The 24,339-nt window shown below is 39.9% G+C and overlaps 1 protein-coding gene across 4 annotated transcripts in view; it reads right to left on the reverse strand.

Annotated features, from left to right (window-relative positions):
* The window catches only part of KCNH5 (potassium voltage-gated channel subfamily H member 5), a 510,054-nt gene that overhangs the window by 37,402 nt on the left and 448,313 nt on the right, over positions 1–24,339 (reverse strand). For all 4 annotated transcript variants that reach the window (XM_082242615.1, XM_082242614.1, XM_082242613.1 and 1 more), the window contains one exon: positions 11,183–11,379. In XM_082242615.1, the coding sequence (XP_082098741.1) occupies positions 11,183–11,379 (197 nt within the window). The remainder of the gene's footprint in view (positions 1–11,182; positions 11,380–24,339) is intronic.

Raw genomic sequence — 24,339 nt, forward strand, 5'->3', positions numbered from 1 at the left:
CTCACAAACTGCAAACAGGACTTCTTATGGCTTTCTTTCAATAATGGCTTTTTTTCTCGCCACTTATCCATAAAGGCCAGATTTGTAGAGTGCACGACTAATAGTTGTCCTGTGGACAGATTCTCCCACCTGAAGTTTTGATTTTGCAGCTCCAGAGTTCCCATGGGCCTCTTGGCTGCTTCTCTTATTAATGCTCTCCTAGCCCAGCCTGTCAGTTTAGGTGGATGGCCATGTCTTATTAGGTTTACAGTTGTGTCATACTCTTTTCATTTTTGGATGACAGTGCTCTGTGAGATGTTCAAAGCCTGGGATATTGTTTTATAACCTTACCCTGCTTTAAACTTCTCCTCAACTTTATCCCGGACCTATCTGGTGTGTTCCTTGGCCTTCATGACGGTGTTTCCTCACTAAAGTTTTCTAACAAACCTCTGATATTTTCACAAAACAGCTGTATTTATACTGAGATTAAATTACACACAGGTGGACTCTATTTACTAATTAAGTCACTTCTGTAGGCAATTGGTTACACAAGATTTTAGTTAGGGGTATCAGAATATAGGGGGTTGAATACAAATGCACACCGCACTTTTCAGATATTTATTTGTAAAAAAAAATTGAAAACCATTTATCATTTTCCTTCCACTTCACAATTATGTGCCACTTTGTGTTGGTCTATCACATAAAATCCCAATAAAATGCATTTATGTTTTTGGTTGTAATATGACAGAATGTGGAAAATTTCGAGGGGTATGAATACTTTTTCAAGGCACTGTAACATTTGCCACCTAGTTTCTAGTTTATTACTACTCCTCCACATTTTCTTTCTTTAGCTCCTTCTCTTCCCATCAATTCCTCAGAGCACCCGAGCCCGTGAAATATAACATTCTCACAACCTTATCTTTTGTACTTTTTTATGCCTATAGTAGGAAGACGGGCTTATTAGATGGGGGAGTTATTAGGATGACTTAAGTGGAGTATATCATAAAATACACAAAAATATTCATGCTGAAGAAAAAGAAACCTAACTTTCTCTTTTTCACTCTAACATTGGCATAGAATGTCAGGCAGACATTAATGTGCATTCCTACAGTATATGTACCTCCAACTGTCACTAATTAGTTCCACCCATTCCAACATGCCCCAGATCAGCCCTAGAAGAGATGACAGGTCTGATCCCTGTCTCCTACAACACAAACTCCAAAGCATATTATTTTACTTGAACTTAAAATAATTTCTGACTCGAAACTGAGAATTAATTAAACTCACTTCCTACTGCCTCTTCCCCTGAAGCAAGTGTAATGATCCTATTCCCAAGCCAAAGAAAATGCTGGTTTTAAGATTTTAATCAGTTTCAAACATGCTGAAATGAAGATAGAGTGAATGATTGATCTGCTGCATATTGTAGGAGTTTTCAGCTTTAAACTAAAACTGTTGTATGGCCTTGGGATTTCAAGTAAATGAAATTGACGTCTTGCATCGCTACATTCAGGCACAAATCCAACCCACAGAACCCTAAAGCGCTAATAACAAATATAATAAGTATGAAAAGGGTGAAAGATCTGTTTAGATTAACCCCTCTGAACCTCAGAGCTGCCAAGGATTTAAACCAACCTCGGGAATTGCAACAAGGCAAGGAGCGCAAGATAAATTAAAAACCAGAGTGTGAGATATAAGGAGTTGATTTTACGGGATGTTTAACAAAGCAGAGCAAGAAAACAGAGCTGTCAAAGAAAACAGTATAAACAGCAGAAGTGCGAGATATGCCATTGCTGACTTTAGGTGGCTAGATCCCTGGCTGTCATTATCATCCAATGGTTTTGCTACTTAGCCATTATCCTCAGCACACGCCTAATGCAGGCCATACATGGGTCGAATTTCCGAACATATTTTCTTTCGAAAATCTGAAATGTTGTGTTCCGATGGTGCCACCATTGATTTCGAAATTCGACCAACCAAGCCTTCAATTCCACCTTATGTTGCTACAGAAAAGATTTTTTGTAGCTGGGAATCTTCTTTTCTTTCCAGGTCACAGCTCATGCTCATTTCTTTTTGATTATATTCTAGCACGATTGTCCCATCATTGATTAGAAATTAGTTGGTATTTCCAACATGACTGATCACTGAAATTCGATGGCCACACGCCATTCCTACAGCCCACTGGTGCAAAATTTGAACAAAAGTTCTTAGTTACGTTTTTTAAAGAAAATTTATTTGACCCATGTATGGCCAGTTTAAGCAAGCCATACATGGTGCAAATTTCTTTCCTGCAACCATGAGTTGCAGGAAAGAAATTCACAGGATTCTCCCATTAACACAGACAATGCTGATAGGGGAATCCCTCCTGTCAAGCAATTATCTGCCCCTACCGGGAGAAGACAGTGATTATCGCTAGAGACTATAGCAGCCGCTAGCAATAATCATAAGAGAATCTGGCAGGCTGGTTCTACCCAAGTTGATCAATCGATCAACTTGGTGCATTCAGCCTGCTCATTAACCTTTCGAATCTTGGCCGCTTCCTGCTGAACTGGTCGAGATTTAAACTGTGTATGGCTGGCCTTAGGGGTTGAGAATAGCCACAAAGTTTTTCTAGGTAAGTAATCAACTATCTTAAAGAACTAGCCACTTGCTAGAAATATTGGAGATATCATTGTCAACTTTATGTAACAAGTTTATTTTAACCGGTTGAAAATGAAAAACAAAAATTGCAAAACACTTTGACACATGATCAGTAATTCAGTGTGTGTACAAATAATTTCCTCTTGAGTGATGCATGATGCATATAGTATATACTAGGCATGAAAAAAACAACAACTTGGAATACCATCATGTGTTAAAGAATACAAGCACATTAATATCAGTAGGCAATGCATCCATTTTAAAAGATTAAAGAGGAACATTAGCTTCCCCCACCTTTTCTGAAGAAATCCCCCCCCCCCCCCCCATCTATTTTCTTAACAAAATTACTCCATACATACCTTTTTCCGTAAAGTGGTTGTAAAGTCAGAAGGTCTTTTTTCTTAATCCATTTCATGCATTAAGATAAAAAGCCTTCTGTGTGCAGCAGCCCCCCTCAGCCCACCCTTATACTTACCTGAGCCCCATCTCTATCCAGCAATGTCCACGAATGCCTTGGCCATCCGGGACTCTCCCTCCTAATTGTTTGAGACACTGCAGCAGCGCTATTGGCTCCCGCTGCTGCCAATTAAACTCAGTTAGCCAATAAGCAGAGAGAGGGGGCAGGGTCAAACCACATCTCTGTGTCTGAATGGATACACAGAGCTGTGGCTCTGCTCGGGTGCCCCTATAGCAAGCTGCTTGCTGTGGGGGCACTCAACAGGAGGGAGCTGCCAGGAGCTCCAGCCAGGGACCTGAAAAGAGGAGGATCTGGGCTGCTCTGTGCAAAAACAGCACAGGAAGAAGTATAACATGTTTGGTATTCTATTAGAAAAAAAAAAAGAGACTTTACAATCACTTTAAGTCTTCAGGCAAGATTGACTGAGTGGCACTCATGTAATGATGTGTGATTGTCTCTTAGTCCAGGAGTACTGTGAGCCCTTGGATGAGGCACCCAAAGGGGTTTATATTCATGACAGCATGGGGTCACAGAAGTGGGTTGGATGATGCTGGCCATCATTCAACCCAGGAGTACTGGAAGTTGGAGAAGTATGCCTAAACAGGGATGAGGCCAGCATTGTAGTAAAAGTGGCTTTTTTTTTTTTTTGTAATTTGTAAAGGACATAATTAAAAAAGTTTATTTCATTTTAAAGCATGCCTACATTGAAACTATCTAGATGAAGAAAGTGAAAATCTTTGAAGTCCACTGACTTACAATAAACTACATAAAAATTGGGAGAAAAGAAGATGGGGTTTAAGGGCCCTAATGAGATGATCAAAATATGCCACGATGCAACATTTTTGTTAAAAACACATGTTTAATGGGTTTTTATATAAAAAAAAAGCATGTATCAGCATGCTCTGGACATACATACATATAACATGCAATATAACAAAGAAAAATATTTAAAAAAAAACACAATTTGTATAACCAAGTGGTGGGTCTCAATATAAGATGATGAAAATGGTCCCTGTGCAGCCAATGCGTTTCACTAGATTTTGCTTCTTCAGGGCTAAGAGACCAGAGAACCATCTAGTGTTCCATAGAGTGTAAAGGCTTCAGGCAGACACGGTTGTCATCGGTAGTTTGGTACCATAGATGAATACCAATGGTGTATAATTTGCAATAATGGTGCGGTAATCTATTTTTGTCTTTTTGTGGTATATTTATGCATCAAAATGGAAACACTAGGGTGCCTATATGGCTACATACAACGCAGATACTATACTGATGTGCTTGTAGAGTGCTCCAATATTACAAAAGTATTGATAACACCATTTGCTGCTCATTGAAAGGAAATATATAAATATTGCTCCCTTATTATTCAGTCTGCAGGGTAGGCAGGCAGGTAATTGTTAAATGTATACACCCAAATAGGCAGCAAGCCTCTTGATTATACTGGGAAGGATCGAGGGCCACAGAGAGGATTTTGTAAATATTGATCATAAGCTTCCTTTTAAGGTAACCATCTCTGTGTGCCCATCCTGTTCATATCCTGCCTGTGATACAGTGTGACTTACAATAAACTGTTACAAAATGACTCAGCTTGGGTTTGTCTACATTAGTCCACTATATAGCATATACATAACAATAACTCAAGTGTAGCTAATATTTACACATCGTTATTACTATATCTTTATATGCTCCATTGTTATTCAACCAGCTGGAAATCCCTAAACAAAGCTCCAGTTTAGATCGATTAAATGCTACCACTTCATCTGTCTCACACTACATTTTGAGCGTTAGCGGACTTCCCCAATATATTTTTTTTAAATTTTGTAAATGTAAGGTTACATCTAATGATGTTACAAACTTGAAGGTTGACAATTCCCCTTTACTTGAATCTGAAGATAGGTTTCTTTGTAGCGGTCTGATGAAATCTAGCACATTGGAGGCCCCTAAAGGGCTATGAGAAAGGATCTGTCTGCTCATAAGCACACCCCTGTGGATGGGCTGAGGGCGCCTCGTCCGAGCTTGGCTGAGAAATACAGTTGCAAACTGGGCCACTCAAATTCATGTTCTGTTAAGCAAAGCGACCTGAGCACCCATGCTGAATTCACTGAGCTGAAAAAGCTCACAGGGAAGCATCAGTAAGAAGGCCTTGGGGGAATGTTTACTGGCCACTCCAGTCAAGCATCTAAGTACACATTGCATCATGCTCTGCCTCTATCAGACCATGATGCACTGGTACTCTACCTCTATTTTTCTGATGCCCAGAAATATCAGGCTCATTTAGAGACAAAATACATTGGTGCATAGAAAGCAAACAGTTCTCTGTCTTGTTCAGCTCTGATTTTCATCCCTATCACCTAAAAAAAAAAAACCTGATGATCAGAGAAGTTGTGGTGGTAAGTCGTGTGATCAAGCCCTAGCTGAATTTCCTTCCAAGTAATTTTATTCCTAATGTATAGTACAGGAATCTCCTTGCACTTGAAGACTTCAACAACCAAACAATTGTATTTGTTTTGCCGTGATTGCTAAAACATATTTACTCCGGAACAAATTCAACATTATACATGAAAAAACTATAAGTTACTGTTTCCTCATAATTAAAACATGCATTTTCTTACATTAGATAGTCAACCATTAAAACCTGTGTCACTGTTTTCTTCATTAAGCCAAGTTAATTGAAGTTAATCAACGGTATTGACAATCTCTTTAACTGGGATAAATTGGAATACTTTCATTAAATTAAGAAGTACCATTAGACGCCACAAGATTTCCATTATCACTGGTTAGGCAATTACAGCCAATGTATTACACTGGGATATATTCACTATTAAAAAGGTTTTGCACAAAATGAATGGCTCTATGATTTATCTAAAATGCTCTTACATTTGTTAGCTGGATGGTAAAGGGACCAAATCCTACAAGATTTTCATTATCAGCTTGCTGTCTCTGCTCCCTCCAACTGTATGTCTCTGATCTCGCCTCCAATCATGTTACGTAATTTATGGTTGGGCAGCTCAAGTGGAACAGGGTCACTTCTGCATTTATTTCTGAGAGTGTAGCAGGAAAAAATACCTTACTGAATGTTATCTTCAGTGTCGCATTTTGCAAATAAAGAAAAGTGGATGTAAAGGAGCGCCCGGTGCCCAGTGGATGTAAATCCAACACGTTTGAGGAGAACAAGGACTCCATGGACTCCACAGCAAGGACTATCACAAAGCAGGGTGTGTTCCCAGATAGCTAACAAGTGTGCTGCACTTTGAAAATGACTTGCTAAGCTATTGCTAGACTTGTCAGGCTTCACAAGTTTATTGCACAAGTGTAGCAAGTCTGCATGACTCCAGATCAACTTTCTTTGCAAACATTCTGCAAGTCTGCTGCAAGTTCTGATTCAGTTATGTTGAGCAATAGTCATCCCACCACAGGGGTCACTTTGGCTGAATTTTCATGCTTCGTAGACTTGCAGAGCTCTTGCTGTAGACTCACCACTGCAACTATGCTCTTGCTAGAGACTTGCCACCTAAATTTGCTACAAATTGGAAAAGTGTCAACTAGAACTTGTGCTTCAAATGCTCTGCAAGTGTACAAATTGCCAGTGAAAATGTGCAGCAAGTTAACAGACATAAATTTCAGCACTGCTATAAATTTGTGGCAAATTATCCTTGCTATTTGGGTTTCTGATGGTGCATGATGGAATAGGAAGTTTTCTAGTTGGGCACATGATGTTACAGGAAGTCAGGTCTCAGATGCATTTTTTGAAATTTGTAAAAGAGAGCTGCAGATTTAAAGATGACATAAGCCCTGAGGAAGGGGGAGTCCTTGTTCACCTGAAACGTGCTGGATTTATTTTATCGTTGTTACTCTAAATAAAACGTTTTTTCTAACCTACATTCACTGGACAACGGGCGCTGGTTTACGTCCACTTTTTTTCAATTACATGCAGAATCGACCTTTTGGCCATACCCAGAGGCAGCAGACCAGACCTCTTCTAAAGCCGGGCACTAATCTCTGGAGGAAAATCCTTCCCACCTGCCGACATTTCCTCATATCAACAAGCAGTGACAGATTGAGTCAATCCAGTGCAATCTCCACCCCCAAAAAGCAAAAACATATAGGTAGAGAAGGCACCAGCTTATGGGCCCATGCCGTGTCATGTACAATAGTGGTGATCATCTCTATCTAGCGGCCGATGTGCACACTACTTAGTTCAATGTTATCCCACTACAACACACTCACGAGAAACCTCCAGAACCCTGCAAGGAGGGCCCCAAGGTTTTGACTGCCTAGGGCCCTCCACAGAGTTTAAACCAGTACTGGTTACCTGGGAAAAGGCAAAGATTGGAAAGGCTCCCACCTTGGGCAATGTGCTTGGATGGGAGTCTCTCCTTTCTTTGCATAGTCACATCCATTTCCTGTACACAAAAAAGCTGGGGGGAAAAATTTACAATTTTAGTTCTCTTAGAACCCAAATTCGTTTTAACTCTTTATTTAACCCTTTTAACATTATTTTTAACTCCTTGATCCCCATGAGTCTTTTTTTACTGATTATTTATACACTTTTTAAATTTGCAATTGTATATTTTTGTAATGCCACAAAAAAAAAAACAAAAAAAAAAAAACTTTGTACCGGAAATAATTCTAGTGCCTTTATAAAGTGGATAAATTCCAGAATTGCCCATGATATAGGGATTTATATGGTAAGGAAACTTCTTAGTGAAAAAGGTGAGGTACAACATAATAAATCCTTATCACAACCTTTTGGCATTTATATTACACTATAATATTTTTCTTTATGAAGGCACCCATTACTCTCTGGTATATGAATTGGCTATGGGCACAGCTTGTGCCTCAGCATACGCCAACCTGGACCTGGGGGAATTACAATGCCAGATCTTTTCCATTGAGGCTATGCCATTTATAGAAAATGCTAGTATGGCATTGATATATCGATGTAAAATCTGCTTCTCTACTACTGACTGTACTTGAAAGTCATTCAGGGACATTTACCTATATGGGTTGCATTTTCTTTGCTGCAACTTAACTCCAAGAACACTCCTGACTCTGCCCATAATCAGTGAACTAAGTTTCCTTTTTATTAATTCAACTAAAGAGATATCCAGTTTTTAAATGAAAAGTGAGCTATGTCTGTGACACACCATTATACCACCCTTCCTCAACAATTTTGCCCTCCCCATCTTCAATGATATTTGATAAGATGAGCATAATTACTTGGAGATTTTGTTTATTCAACATTTCAAAAAGAAAAAAAAAATGTCCCCCCCCAATGTTGATATAAATCAATTGTATTGCTGTTGCTCTATATACATTGACAATGTCAAGTTAGACTCACATGTTCCTAACTCCCTCAGGATGGAATATAGACAATACCCTTATGGACAGTTTCTGATTCCTGTTTACGAAAAATTTCAATATAACTAGGATGGAAGAATGGGAGCCACATCCAGAAAAGAGGAATGGATATGCCCCCTCCCGGACACAATTCGTACCTATTAGGGATGTCCAGTAGTGCTTAGGGCATGACCGAGGTCTTTGACCTGGTGTGGTTCCATCTCAAAACACTGTTTACATAACCCGATTATATTGTTTAAGCTTTCTGTACATTGACAAAGTTAGATAAATTCCCATGTTCCCACCTCCCTTCTGACTGAACACAGGCAATATTCCTATTGACTGTTTGTGATTTCTTTGTTTTTTCTTGTGAATATTTTCAATAAAAAATATGATTAAAAAAAACTTCTGAACAATTTTACCATTTTGTCAGAATGCCTAGGAGTCAATAAGAAAGGTGAAATTAGGATGGTTTTGGGTGGTATGGACTTTAAAAACCACCTGAGAGTCAGGGAAGTTCTTTTTAACTACCTTGCACTTGCTTTTTGGCCATATAATGCCCCCTCATGAGCCTTGTAATTTCCCCTTCATTTTTGTAACAGAAATAATAATGATCAAATGCGCAAAAATAAAAAAAAATGTAATAAACTAAACTTTCCTAAATACATAAAATACCACACCTTTATATAAAGAAAGAAAATTTTTTGCTTAGACAGTTCAACTGCCAAAAATCTTCTGTTTGGCAGTAAAATCAATTACTCCAAAATCATAACCCTCATCCTTAACCACTTAAGCCCCGGAAGATTTTACCCCCTTCCTGACCAGGGGGTATTTTGCGATTCGGCACTGCGTGACTTTAACGGACAATTGCGCGGTCGTGCGACGCTGTACCTAAACAAATTTCACGTCCTTTTTTTCCCACAAACAGAGCTTTCTTTCGGTGGTATTTGATCACCTGTGCGATTTTTTGATTACGCGCTATAAACAAAAAAATAGCGTCAATTTTGCAGAAATAACAATATTTTTCACATTTTTTTATATGAAATTCCCCCCCAAAAAAAAGTAAAAATCAAAATTTTTTAAAATTTTCGGCCAATTTGTTTTATGCTACATATGTTTGGTAAAAAAAATCGCAAAAAGCGTATTTTGATTGGTTTGCGCAAAAGTTATCGCGTTTACTAACAAAGGGAAAGATTTTTGTCATTTTTGTTGTTTTTTTTTTAACACGTAATGGCGGAGATCTGCGATTTTTTTGCGGTACTGCGACATTGGGGCGGACAGATCGGACCCTTGACATTTGTGACACTTTTGGGGTTACCAGTGACATTTCTACAGTAATCAGTGCTATACATATGCACTGTTACTGTAAAAATACACTGGTTGTGAAGGGGTTAACTTTATTTGGGAGGGAGGGGCTGTGTGTGTCCCTAGGGGCGTGCTTTCTACTGTGATTGGCTGTGGCTTGAGCTGTAAGGACACTGATCAAAGGATCTACATACTAGATCCGTTTGATCAGTGTCTTTACAGCGAGGAGAATGACAGGTGGCTTGTTTACACAAGCTGCCTGACATTCTCCCTCTCCCCCGCCGATCGCCGAGTGACCGGCGGACATCTGGTCCGCTGGTCACACGCGCGGGGGGGTCCGTGACCACGTGGGAGCGGGAGCGCGCCTCCGGGGGCGCGCGCTCGCTCCCTAGACCCTCACAAGCTAGTGACGTAGCCCTACGTCACTTTGCCTGTGAGGGGCTGACTGCCGACGTAGATCGGTGTTAGGCAGTCGGCAAGTGGTTAATAGCCAATAGATAGGAATACTCAAGTTATATTTGAAACGCAACTATCCAATGTCTCATGATGTTACCTTTTCTCCTGGGAAGAAATACCCTGTAAAGCTGAACCTTGCATTGGGGCTCCCCTGCACTGGAATAGTTAAATGCTCATTTATGCCTAGGGTAGCAGTAAAAAAAACAAAAAAAAAACTTACTTGCTTAAAGTTGTACTATAGTCAAAACAGTTTTCATTTTGGATAGAGTAATAGAGGATTATAACCCCTTTCATAATATTTTTTTTTTCATTTGTGTCCCCATTTGGGAGATTTAACTTCACTTCCTGTCCCATAGCCAAACAGGAAATGAGAGGAAAACCCTGCACAGTAAATTAATTCCTAGAGGTCCACCTAGGTCACCAGAACTAGTGTCCCTATTGGAAGATTTCCCCTTTTTTACCTTTTTGGGGACAACCTGAAATATGAGATTTTCTTTTACTTTCTCTTTTAATGATAATGGTAGACCGGACAAATAGAGAGGGTGGATCTCCTTAACGGGGGCACGGACAGCAATAAAACCTGACAGGTGTTCTAATCCCTCTCTACTCTTTCCAAAGCTAAAAAAAGTTTTCCTTTATACTTTAAGTCCTTGCCCCCTCCACAGGCGGCGATCAAGACTTCTCCCTGATGCTCTGGCTTGTGGGTTGCCTATCCAGCTATTGGCCCTGCATTGTACTTGATGACATCAAAATGCCTTTGACCACTGAGCTCCTTACAGAAGAGGCTGTTGGGGCGGTTGCATAGTGTGAATGGAGAAAGCAGAAGCGAAGGGCTTGGGCAAGTAAAAGTTATTTAACTGGTCCCCTCAGCATAAACCTTTGCAGTGTGGGGGGGGGGGGAGGTTTCTTTTCCCTGGAGTTTAGCTTTAGATAAGATCAAAACACCTCTTATTCATATATAGAGTGTAGTAATATAGTTTATATACATATAAATACATATAAACTTACCCGCTTCCTCAAGTTACAGGTCAGTGTAAGGTTCCTGGAGAAAGAATTAGCAAATGCTGTATAGAAGTCCAGGACTTTTAACAAAGCTTCCCGTTTGATGATGTGTAGATCACAATACGTCAGTGCTCGGACATTGGCGCAAGCATGAGCAAGAGTGGTCTCTTTCCAGAACACATCCCCGAACACATCACCTTTACCTATAGGAGCACAGGGACAACAGATTAGTAAACAGTTCTTGAAAAAGTTGGTACTAAATAACAACAGTATACTGTCTCTTGACAAGTAGCTTTATGTCAACCCAACTATTAATCAGTTCATGCAATATACCAAACTCCGACTGCTTTAAATTCAGCTAGCAGCCTCTTGTACTCCTTTGAAACTTTGCTAAACTTACATAGAGTAGATTCTGAATCTGCTACACCATACTTAACGGCAACTTCAGAGACACTTTAAGACAAATAGGGAAAAGAACTTCGGTATTCATATTCTACTGACCATATTAGGGTACTTGCACACGGTACTGGTGTTTGAACATTAGTATGCCTGGCCGAAATTAGTCTCTACTTTGCACATAAACAAGTAAAATAAATTCTGTCTCCTAAACTGCAATTCTAATCTCTTCAAATTTACATTAAAATACTGACCAGTAACTCAGATTTCAGAGTTTATTTCAGAGTTTATATGTATATATAAAAAAATGTCTGTATTCCTAAAAACACAGAGTTTTTAGGCTGCAGTTTGCAAGAGGCTTTAAACAAATTTTACTGAAACAATTTTAACTCAATACAGATATCAGGAAGTTCTATAAAAGTGGTTTTGGATTTTTTTGTAGTTACAAAAACATTAAAACACTTCCATGCAAATACTTTTGAGATACAATATATTACCAGACATACTGGGACACCTGCCTTTACACGCACATGAACTTTAATGGCATCCCAGTCTTGGTCTGTAGGGTTCAATATTAAGTTGTCCACCCCTTGCAGCTATAATAGCTTCAACTCTTCTGGGAAGGCTGTCCATATGGTTTAGGAGTGTGTATGGAAATGTTTGACCATTCTTCCAGAAGGGCATTTGTGAGGTCAGGTACTGAAGTGGACGAGAAGGCCTGGCTCACAGTCTCCACTCTAATTCATCCCAAAGGTGTTCTATCGGATTGAGGCCAAGATTCTGTGCAGGCCAGTCAAGTTTCTCCACCCCAAACTCGCTCATCCCTGTCTTTATGGAACTCTTTTTTGAGGTCAGGCACTGATGTTGACAAGAATGCCTGACTCACAGTCTCTGCTTGTTTCAATTCATCCCAAAGGCATCCTATCGGGTTGAGGTCAGGACTCTGTGCAGGCCAGTCAAGTTCACTCCAAACTCACTTATCCATGTCTTTGTAGACCTTGCTTTGTGCACTGCGTGCATTCATGTTGGAACAGGAAGGGCCCATCTCCACACTGTCCCCACAAAGTTGGGAGCATGAAATTGTCCAAAATGTCTTGGTATGCTGACGCCTTAAGAGTTCCTTTCGCTGGAACTAAGGGGCCAAGCCCAACCCATAAAAAACAACCCAAAACCATAATTCCCCCTCCACCAAATGATTTGGACCAGTGCATAAAGCAAGGTCTATAAAGATATGGATGAGTCAGTTTGGAGGGGAGGAACTTGACTGGCCTGCACCTCAACGCACAGCCTTCCCAGAAGAGTTGAAGCTGTAAAAGGTGGGCCAACTCAATATTGAACCCTACGGACTAAGACTGGGATACCATTCAAATTTCATGTGCGTGTACAGGCAGGTGTCCCAATACTTTTGGTAATATAGGGTATGTTGAAATATATAACCCTGAACTCCAGGCAGATTTAAAAGGCATCAATTATTGCAGCTCTGTAATTAAGAATACATTATTAAAGTTATTGTAAAGTCTAGTATTTTTTCCTATAAAAATAACAAACATATTATTCTTACCTGCTCTGTTGCAGTGGATTTGCACAGAGCAGCCCAAATCCTCCTCTTCTCGGGTCCCTCTTCTGTGATGCTGACCCCTCCCTCCTGTTCAGTTGCCACCACAGAAAGCAGCTTGCTATGGGGGCACCCGAGCTGAGTCACAGCTTCCTGTGTCCATTTAGATATGGAGCCCTGCCCCAGCACTGCCCCCTTTCTCCCCTGATTGGCTAGCTGACTTTGACAGCAGCAGGAGCCAATGGCGCTGCTGCTGTGTCTCAGTCAATCAGGAAAGAGAATCTCAGACGGCTGAGACACACGTGGACATCTCTGGACAGAGAGAGATCTCAGGTAAGTATCAGGGGGGCTGAGGGGGGTTGCTGCACACAGAAGGCTTTTTATCCTCATGCATAGAATGCATTAAGATGAAAAAAACCTTCTGCCTTTACAACCCCTTTAAATATATTCTTTCAAACACAAGCTTTATAAGTAAATGAATGTGACTTGGTATCAGGAGCCAAATCAGGTGTGCTGCAATGCAAGCAGCATGCTGATAGGACTATAAAGCAGAGTGACAAAAAGATGAGCTCATCGCTATCTTTCTCTTCATTTTCCCATCACAGGGTTGGGGGATGGGAATAGGTATGAGCTTAGTGTTTGGTCTGATCGTGAGTTCAGACCAAACACTGGATTTTCAAATGTTTGTTGAGAGTTCAGGGTGTTCGGCACGGACAAATGTGACAGCTTCTGGCTGTGAAAGATTGCTAAGGAAGCAGTGGCTGCCTGCAGCTGCTGCGTCCTTCCCAACAACTGATGTCATCCAGCCCATTCACTTACATGTCTGAAATTCCCTGGCTAGGAAAGCAAATGGGCAGGGAATATTGTCGATTACATCTCTGACTAAATATCTGGGTAATGCTTTTAAAGCTTGTTAAGGAAGCCAGCATATTCATACCAATCACTGCAATCACCTGGCACATTCACTTACATTATAGGGATTCCCCGATCACGTAAGCATATTGGTGTGGAAATTAGCCTTACATCTTTGCCTAAATATGGCCATATTTGGACAATGATGTCACTAGTATCTTTGCCCCTTTTTTTATGTAGCGCATGACAGCTAAGGGATCTGTCATTTGGCAACCAATGGGGATTGGTCTTGTGCAGTTGGTCATCCGGTATCTTTCTTCAGTTAGTTGGCAGCAGAAGGCATGGTGATGGATGATAAATTTACAGCAGGGAGATTTTTTGGGGATTTCTGTATTTTTTTAACAAAGGATATGTCAAACATTTGGGTGTCTTTATTTGTAGGCTATAACTCTTTTTTTTTTTTTGTAAATGAGTGGGGGGACCGTGTGACCCATACTCATTTAAGTAGGGGGAGGCCAATATCTTGGGCCCCTTATTATTAAAGGGTCTTACAGATTCCAATAAGCCCCTGCCCACAGACCCACACAACCATCAGGCAAGGCAGCCCCTCTATGTAGGACATGTGGCCTGGTATGGTCCGGGGGCCTCATTTATGTGTGTGAAGTCCCTTGTAAAATCCATACCAGACTCAAAGGGTCTGGTATGGATTTCCTGGGGGGGACCTCAGGTTTTTTTTTTGTGAGATACCCCCTTAAAATCCATACCAGATTCAAAGGGTTGGGTATATATTTTAGAGGGGTCACTGTGTAATTTTTTTTTACATTGCCAGCAAATTACATTTATTGCCGGCTTCCTAAAAACAAAAATATTTTGACACCTCCTTGCATATTGGAAAATTTAATTTTTAATTTTACAGATTTGGTTCCCATTTACTTCAATTGGGTTCGGCTCGGCCATCCAAATATCTTTACAATTTGGTGAAGCCCTGCCGAACCGAATCCAGGGTGTTTTGGCTCATCACAAGTTGGGAAGGGACCTGTAAATTAAACTGAAACTGCAGGACTGTTCTCTGTGGTAGAGATGTGTAAATCTCAGAACTGGGTGGGCAGTATACCAAATCCTTTGGTAGGTAAAAAACGTTCACATGTATGTATTTTAACTGTATTTAGCCATTAGCTTTGAGCTTAAATTTAAATTAGGAATGGGTCATTTGCTTTTTTTTTGTGAAGGAAATTACTTCTGCTATAGAAATAAAACAATTATTGTATTTGTTTGAATTCAGAATAGATACGCTTACATCTAGATCAATCTTTCTAAAAACTCAAAGCCAACCATCTCTGTAGTTTTCATCTTAATGCTACAAACATTCTAATTCCCAGGCACTGAAAATCTAATAATTTTCAGATAAATTAACCTTTTTTTAGTATTGATACTGGACATCATTAGGGAAATTCTAGCACTGTATCTGGCAAGACTAGATTGACTTTAGAATACAAATATTACTCTAATCTCTTACGTGTACTGAGTAGACATGAAATGTTTTTGCATAGAATTTAGTTCCAGATTCCATTACTTGCAAAATGATAGATGTTGGGAACAAACTACAACACACTGGAGAGTGTGTGTGGGGGGGTAGTGAATACAATTAAAGCATTCTAAATTTGGTGCAGCTCTGCGTAAAAAAAACAAAAAAACAATCAGCTTCCAGGTTTTATTGTAAAGCTTAATAAAACAAGCTGAAGTTAGAAGCTGATTGGCTACAATGCAGAGCTGCACCAGATTCTGAATGCTCCAGTTTTAGAAAATCACCCCCACTATAATTTTGTTTCTTGTGTATACATGTTTCAGCTTGTATTGTATTATTTCCCATGTTTTGTGGGTTATGGGATCAATAACCAAACATAAGAAACGTGATTGATTAAAGAACCGTTTACAGTTACAGATTAAATAAACGTGCAGAAGATTTGTTCTTTTTTTTTTTTTTAAATAAATAAATGTACCTGGTCTTTTTGCCTATATGGCCACTAATCAGATGAAAACATGTCCTGGATAGGGATGGGCCGAACGACCCCTATTCGGTTCAAACCAGAACTTTCGAAAATTGTGAAAGTTCGGAACCGAATAACGAACCCCATTGAAGTCTATGGGACCCGAACTCGAAAAATCAAAAGTGCCCAATTTGAAGCTTATATGCAAGTAATTGGACATACAATGGTTATGGGGGTCCAGGTACTGCCCTGGGGGACATGTATCAATGAAAAAAAAGTTTGTAAAAAATGTCATTTTTAAATGAGCAGTGATTTAATGATGCTAAAAGTGAAAGCAACAAAATGAGAAATAACAATAAAAATGAAAAATTCATTTCAATATAAAGCCTGGGGGGCCCTTAGTCTACCTTTAAAGTGGCACATCTGTACTGTGTATAGAAGCTGCTGTAGAAATATCTGCAATTATAAAGCCAAAAAAAATGACATTTTCCCTGCAAGCTTTCTTTATTTTGTAAACACTGAATTGGGGAGCCAGTCTGTATGATGAGGCCACAATGTAGAGCAATGGGAACAAGATTAGAGATTTTTTTGGATACATTCTGATGTTTTTTATGCAGACTTTGGATAGAAGTAACAGGAGCCGAAAAATTGGTCTTTGGGTGTCAAAGGTTTCTTCACACCGTAATCCTACAGAAGTACTCTTGATGAAAGCAAGAATTGGCCTTGCTGTCAAAAATCGAAATGATATGCACCTGTCAAACAGGTGCAGAAAAATTGGTCTTTGGGTGTCTGTGGTGCCTTCCCACTGTAACCCTATAGAGATACTCTTGATAAAAGCAAGAATTGGCCTTGCTGTCAAAAATTTAATTGATATGCACCTGTCAAACAGGTGCGGAAAAAGTGGTCTTTGGGTGTTAATTGTGCCCATGAAACCTACACCAAAAAACATTCTTTCAGATGAAATAAACACTACAACAGCCTGGAAGTCTTGCAGAGATTCCATCCCAAAAACACAATCAGTGACATCAGCATCAGGGGTTTCATAGCTACTGGTAATCCAGGACTGATTCATTTTGATAAATGTCAGATGACCCACAGTGTCTGTGGACAGATGCATTCTATTATCAGTAACAAAACCCCCAGCAGGCTGATATCACACTACAAATGGCCACTTTTGAAAGAATACTTTTATAGTGTGGGGTGGGACTAAGAGCTATGAGCCATGATTGGATAGAGTCATCATTACTTTCTCCAGTCATGGATCTGATAGTGCTCTGTGCCCTGATTGGGCAAAGCTTTCATTGCTTTAGCCAATCAGGGCTTCCAATGCACTGTTGTTTCCACCAACTTCAACGGCAGCTTCCTGGGACATGTCACACATCCCAGGAGACTACTCCACAGTCTCCTCCAATATGCGTATCGGGTAGCTGCCTGTGATCAGAAATTCATAGCTGGCTCCCAAGATGGTAGTGCAGGACTGAAAACAGGGCTGGAGATTTCATATTGTAAGAAGATAGCACTGGATTCCTAGGGCTGGAAAGTACTAATTTATAAAAGTCAGCAGCTACCGACTTACTTTTTGCAGACTTTGCTATAATGCCACTTAAATGAATGCGATGAAGCTATGCTGACTTCCATTATATAATCAAAAATACTGTTTATTTTTTTCCTTACACAGAATAGGGTACCTTTTGCAAACTGAATTTTTACCACATTCAGTAAGCAAAAATAAGGCCTCATTCACATGTGAACAGTCAAACCTGTGTTTAAATGCATTTAAAGGTCAACCGCATATTAAATGCATTTGATGGTGTCATTCACACTGGGGTTGATTTACTAAAACTTGAGAGTGCAAAATCTGGTGCAGCTGTGCATGGTAGCCAATCAGCTTCTGAAAAACTGGAAGCTGATTGGTTTCTATGTAGAGCTGCACCACATTTCGTACTCACCAGTTTTAGTAAATCAACCCCACAGTGTTTACCTTGCATTAAGGTGCAGTCAGTTTAGCTTCATTTAGAGAAAACCAAATTCTATGCATCAAGCATCTGATTGGATACTCTAAATGCAGCTAAACCCGCTTTCAAGCGGGAACATCTAAATGCAGGAAAAATTGATCTAGGAAGCGTAAAAAGTTAATACTTCCAAGATGACTTTATAATTGCTAAACACAGGAGTGCCAGTGTGAATGAGACCTAAAAGTATGTGGTGTTGTGGCTAAAACTTTGTGGCTGTAGGCGATAGCAACAAGTTCTAGTGTTAAAGCATTGATGAATGAAGGTCACAGACTACATGAAAAGATCACATAGAGGCCACCAGAAATCCTCAGAACGCTACAAAAAAGTGCCTTAACGAGTAAAGCAGGATAAGGAAAGAAGAGGAAAGGTAACTGAAAGGAAGTCAACTGACTAATAAGCAGCAATCTATCAAAATGACTAAATGCAAACCCCATTTTTTTAGGATTAAAATGAACCATGCATAAAAATATAAGGTCTGCCTATTAAACTGGCATACTGCACACAAAAAAAGATACTGAATCTCATACAGCATGTTTCAACACTGTGCAGGTGTATCTCCTCACAAATTTAAAAATATTCAGCATAACCAGGATGTTGCCGGAAGGTCTTTGACATCACCCTTGCCTAGGCACCATGGGTGGAAGCTGGGATGAAATCTAAGAATATTTTTAAATTATTGTCCTTATAATTAAATATTGTTTTGATCCTAGTAGTTTAATAGTGTTTTTAAAATAAAAACGGGAATCTTAATTGTATTTACTTGCACACTATTCTAATCTTTGATGTTTCCACGATCTCTAGGATCAAATATAAAAAGCAAAACAACACTGTAGTATAGCCATGAGATATATGGCACTACAAAGGTAATAATACATTCTGGGTGAATGAAGGATCTTCTAGGGCTCTGATCATGTGTTTTCAAATTATCAGATTGAAACCAATACAGCAAGCTCTGGACTTTGTCTAACATGCATAGTGGGAGCCTTTCCTGCTCTAACACAAGCAGAGGGGAGAACACAGTTGAGAGTGAGAAGATGGGGGCAGTGCACAGCCAGGTAGGTTGGGGAGGATAAGGTGGAGAGGACTCCTGGGACAGCTGAGGGGTAAGGGATGCTGGGAAACGTGTGGTTGGCAGAGGCCTGCAAAGGGGCTTCATTGGGCAGCCATTAGGTAGCCTGCCACTGGCCTGAACCCCTGAGCAGCAAGGCAAAGTTGGAATTTTGCATTGGCCACCAAAACAGAGTAAGTTATGCAAAGAGCACCAGTAAATAAATTGTGTTACCACTGAACACCAATACAAGTTTAGTGGTTTTTGTGAGATTTAGATATTTAGCTTGCACTTAGGTAATATATTTTATTTGTGTTTTTGACATCTACATTTTATTGCTATACTTACGAATCATTGATCACCCTAATGAGCTGCTTTTTGGAAAAGTATTTTGGGGCTTCTCCACGATTTTAAAGTGTATGTAAATGCAAAATGTCACTAGGTGCTAGTAACATTACATACCCTGACGTTCATTAAAAAAATGATACCAATACATTTTTCATCTTGCTGTGGTCATGTGATAGCTTGTCCCTCTACTTTTCCATAGCTTGGAGGGCTGGTGGCAGAGTCTCCACAAGACACTCAGCAGCTTCAACTGAGATCATAGCAGGAGTTCTATGGAAATTCTAAGTTGCTCTGCAGATTGTGGTGCCCCTGCAACTGTCAATCAAACTGTGTAGGGCTGGATGGGGGCTTGGCAGTTGACTTTCACTATAGGAATGGCAACCTGTAGCTCTCAATTCAGGGGAAGCTGCTTCTGTGCCTAGTCTGGTCAGGTTTAAACAGTAGCCAATGGAAACTGGCAAGATCACCAGATATTTATCAAAATCATATGCAGTAAAAACTTTCTAGGCCACATTTAATAGGAGCTTTATGTGTAACACAACACATACAGTATATGGAAGGGATCCTCAAGGATAAATAGGTTGAGAAAGGCTGGCTAAAACACCTGCCCTGAGTATACACAAGGGAGCTGGCAGGCGTTAAGATTCTGGGGCAACTTAAAAGTAATGGAAAAAAAAATAAAAATGTTGGTGCCTCTGTTGTGAAGACTAGTTTCTCTTATAGCTACAGAGGTGCATGAGGGATTGTTTTACAGTGCTATTTCTGCTGTTCAGAAAATAAAAGTAATTGTATGCATGGACTGGACTTGCATGGTCTGGGCACAGATTCACTTTAGGTGTAGTTTTATGTGGGGTTATATGATAAGATTAAAGTGATTGTAAAGGCAGAAGGTTTTTTATCTTAATGCATTCTATTCATTAAGATAAAAGCCTTCTGTGTGCAGCAGCCCCGCTCAGCCCTCCTAATACTTACCTGAGCCCTATCTAGATCCAGTGATGTTGTAGGAGTTATGATTGGCAGCAGCACGGCACCGTTGGCTCCTGCTTCTGTCAATCAAAATCAGTCAGCCAATGAGGAGATAAAGGGGGTGGGGCCAAGCTGCAACTTCGTGTCTGAATGGACACAGGGAGCTGTGGGTTGGCTCGAGTGCCCCCATAGCAAGCTGCTTGCTGTTGGGGCACTCAACAGTAGAGAGGGGCCAGGAGTACCGAAGAGAGACAAGAGAAGAGGACAATCTGGGCTGCTCTGTACAAAACCACTGCATAGAGCAGGTAGAGTACCTTGAAAAGGTATTCATATCCCTTGAAATTTTCGACATTTTGTCATGTTACAACCAAAAACATGTTGGTCCACCTGCATGTAATTTAATCTCAGTATAAATACAGCTGTTCTGTGAAGCCCTCAGAGGTTAGTTAGAGAACCTTAGTGAACAAACAGCATCATAAATGGCCAAGGAACACTCCAGACAGGTCAGGGATAAAGTTGAGGGGACGTTTAAAGCAGGGTTAGGTAGAGCACTGTTCAATCCATCACCCGAAAATGGAAAGACATGGCTGTCCTCCTAAACTGACAGGCCAGGCATAGAGATCATTAATAAGAGAAACAGGCAAGAGGACCCATGGTAACTCTGGAGGTGCTGCAGAGATCCATAGCTAAGGTGGGAGAATCTGTTCACATGACAACTGTTAGTCGTGCACTCCATAAATCTGGCTTATGGAAGAGTTGCAAGAAGAAAGCCATTGATGAAAAAAAGCCAAAAAAGTCCAGTTTGCAGCTAGTGAGAAACCATGTGAGGGAAACAGCAAACGTGGGAAGAAGGTGCTCTGGTCAGATGAGACCAAAAGTTTACATTTTGGCCTAAAAGAAAAACGCTATTTGTGGAGGAAAACTAACACTGCACATCACACTGAACACACCATCCCCACCGTGAAACATGGTGGTGGCAGCATCATGTTTTGGGGATGCTTTTCTTCAGCAGGAACAGGGAAGCTGGTCAAAGTTGATGGGAAGATGGATGGAACCAAATACAGGGCAATCTTAAAAGAAAACCTGTTAGAGTCTGCAAAAGACTTGAGACTGGGGCCTAGGTTCACCTTACAGCAGGACAACGACCCTAAACATTCAGAGCTACAATTTAATGATTTCGATCAAAGCATGTTTATGTGTTAAAATGGCCCAGTCAAAGTCCAGACCTAAATCCAATTGAGAATCTGTGGCAAGACTTGAAAATTGCTGTTCACAGACTGATTTTGAGCTGTTTTGCAAAGAAGAAAGGGCAACAATTTCACTCTCTAGATGTGCAAAACTGGTAGAGACATACCCAAAAAGACATGCAGCTGTAATTGCAGCAAAAGGTTGTTCTACTAAGTATTGACTCAGGGGGGCTGAATACAAATGCACCCACACTTTTTAGATATATGTAAAAAAAATTGAAAACCATTTATCATTTTCCTTCCACTTCATAATCATGTGCCATTTTGTGTTGGTCTATCACATAAAATCCCAATAAGAAACATTTACATTTTTTGTTGTAACATGACAAAATGTGGACAATTTCAAGGGGTATGAATACTTTTTCAAGGCACTGTAAGTATATCAGGTTTGTTATTTTAAACCTAAAAAAAAAAAAAAAAAAAAAAAAATTGAGACTTTAGTATCACTTAAAGGGAAAACATTTGGAGGTACTTGTATTTTATTTATAATTTCAGTTCCAGTTTTAAGGAATATCATACACAAACTTTTTAGATCAGTTTGTATTTTCCTCTATAAAAGTCAATCTAAACGATAAAGCACACACACCTGTCAATGTACACAAGCTCTAACAACACCTCTAGATGTCTGGTGTTCTACCCAGGGTCTAACTGGCCATCTTTAACACAGAATGAAGCTCTTTGCCCAGCCAACACCTTTAGATGACTTCCTGAACACTCTCCCAATAACATGTATGATAACAATCTGTATCTAACATAAATGACATATTTAATCCACTGGACACTCACACATATATACATATATTTTTTGAGAAGACTAAACTGGTCCGCCATAAAAAGGTGCCAATTCAATTTTTATTGAATGAAAATATTTAAGTTTATGAATAACTACAGGATGAATTTGGCTAGCATGGGCATTGTGTTCTATAAGGACAAATTTCTGCATATACAGATATATGCCACATGTATACAAGAAACACCTAATTTGTGTTTTATTTCCCTATATGTTGCAGACAACAATTATGCTTGGACTTTTTGAATATTATTCTGGTAATATCTACAAAACCATCCTTTGTTGACCTTTGCTTATTCATTTTAGGTCAATCTTTGCTTTGCCTTGGCTTTGCATGTGCCCCGCAATGTGCTAAAATCCAACTGAATCTATGCCTATACCTAACTAGGTCTATTTAACAATGTCCCCTCTACAGACTCTATAAGTAACTTTAAGTGACTGGCTTGACATGGTTATGGAAAAAATATGCTACTATTTTATGAGTGTTTTTTTACTTATTTCTGATTGTTAGACTACTTATGTGGCTGGGCCCAATGTTACACTCCTATTTAGCATGTAATAGGTAGCATACTCTAAAAAGATGGGGATATTCTTTAACACCCTCTTTAACAATAAAAAAATTACTTAAAGAACTCATGGCAGTGTTGCAGTTTCATGGCAGGTTGCCCTCAATCTATTCTTATGGATGGAAGACCACTTTACACCACTCAACCAATTTACGTAGTATGTCCCAAAATGCTATGACTTCTAAACTTGGAAACAAAGCACAAATGAACGAAATAGAAGCTATAAGCCCTATAGTGGACAAAACCAACCCACTAAGCAAATCTGGGAAAGTCAAACAAAGGACAGACACCAGTTTTAAAGAGACATAATCAATTAAAATAAAGTTGACATACAGCACAGAGACTGAACCAAGCAGCATGAATGAAAGAAAATAATTCTGGTGTAAAGCTAAGCCAAAAGAGATAAAAATATTCTGTTTTGAGGAAGCAACATACAGCTAAACCTCAGGCAAATAAAACAGTGGTGTGTGGATGGAAAAAACTGGGAAACCCAGTGAGCAGAGGGCTGCAGTCCCATACTTGATCATTTTCATTGCACACAGACTTAATAATTTGGTGTGAGATGGTGTCGCGCTAATCCAAATACACAAACGATGCTGACAAAAAAGAGAAAACAAGTCCCAAGTGCAATGATGGAGTCCACATAAATCGTATAGATGGAGGGGTGCAAATAGGAGAGTCCACCACCAAACAGTATAATGAGGTACTCTTACCGACTTGATAGGCCCCACAGGGTCAAAACACGCCCAGAGTATAGTGGAGTCTGTGGCAGGGAAGGACTGATCACATCCATACACTTCCTCCCACTAGCGACCGGATTGGGTTCCCCCAAAGAAACTCCTTCAAGCACTCAGGAAATATAAAAAGATGATCCCCTCATGGTGTAGTATTTCAATAATTTATTTTAAAAATAAAAGGAGAGCAGCTTACATTAAGGTTGCTTGTAGTCAGCATTCAGCAGTTAGATCGTATGGGTATCCCACCATCAAAATGGTCGCCGCGTCCCTCATCTGCACATGCGTCAAAGCGCCAGCCAATCCCGACGCGTTTCGTCATATAGTGACGTCGTCAGGGGTGTAATAATTTACTGATGCTTAGAAGCAGGATCTTGCTGGCACAGGCTAGCAGAAAGATCCTGAGCAAAAAATGCAACATATGTTCTGTAAAGTGTTATATACTATACAACATACAGCGGTGTATGGTGTAAAAAACATTTTGTAATATTAAGAGATTTATACAGCAGCTTGGGTTGGGGGGCTTAAGGGAGAGCACAAAAATTTTTGTATTTGCTTTACGTTCCAATAAAATCTTGTGCATATACATGTACAGGTGCATAAAGCGTATACACATGTATAATTCTTCTTCTCCCTCTTTCAGCTGCCAGCGTTTCCATCT

The sequence above is a fragment of the Pelophylax lessonae genome (assembly GCF_965119305.1).
Source record: "Pelophylax lessonae genome assembly, chromosome: 13".
In the NCBI taxonomy this organism is placed as follows: Eukaryota; Metazoa; Chordata; class Amphibia; order Anura; family Ranidae; genus Pelophylax; species Pelophylax lessonae.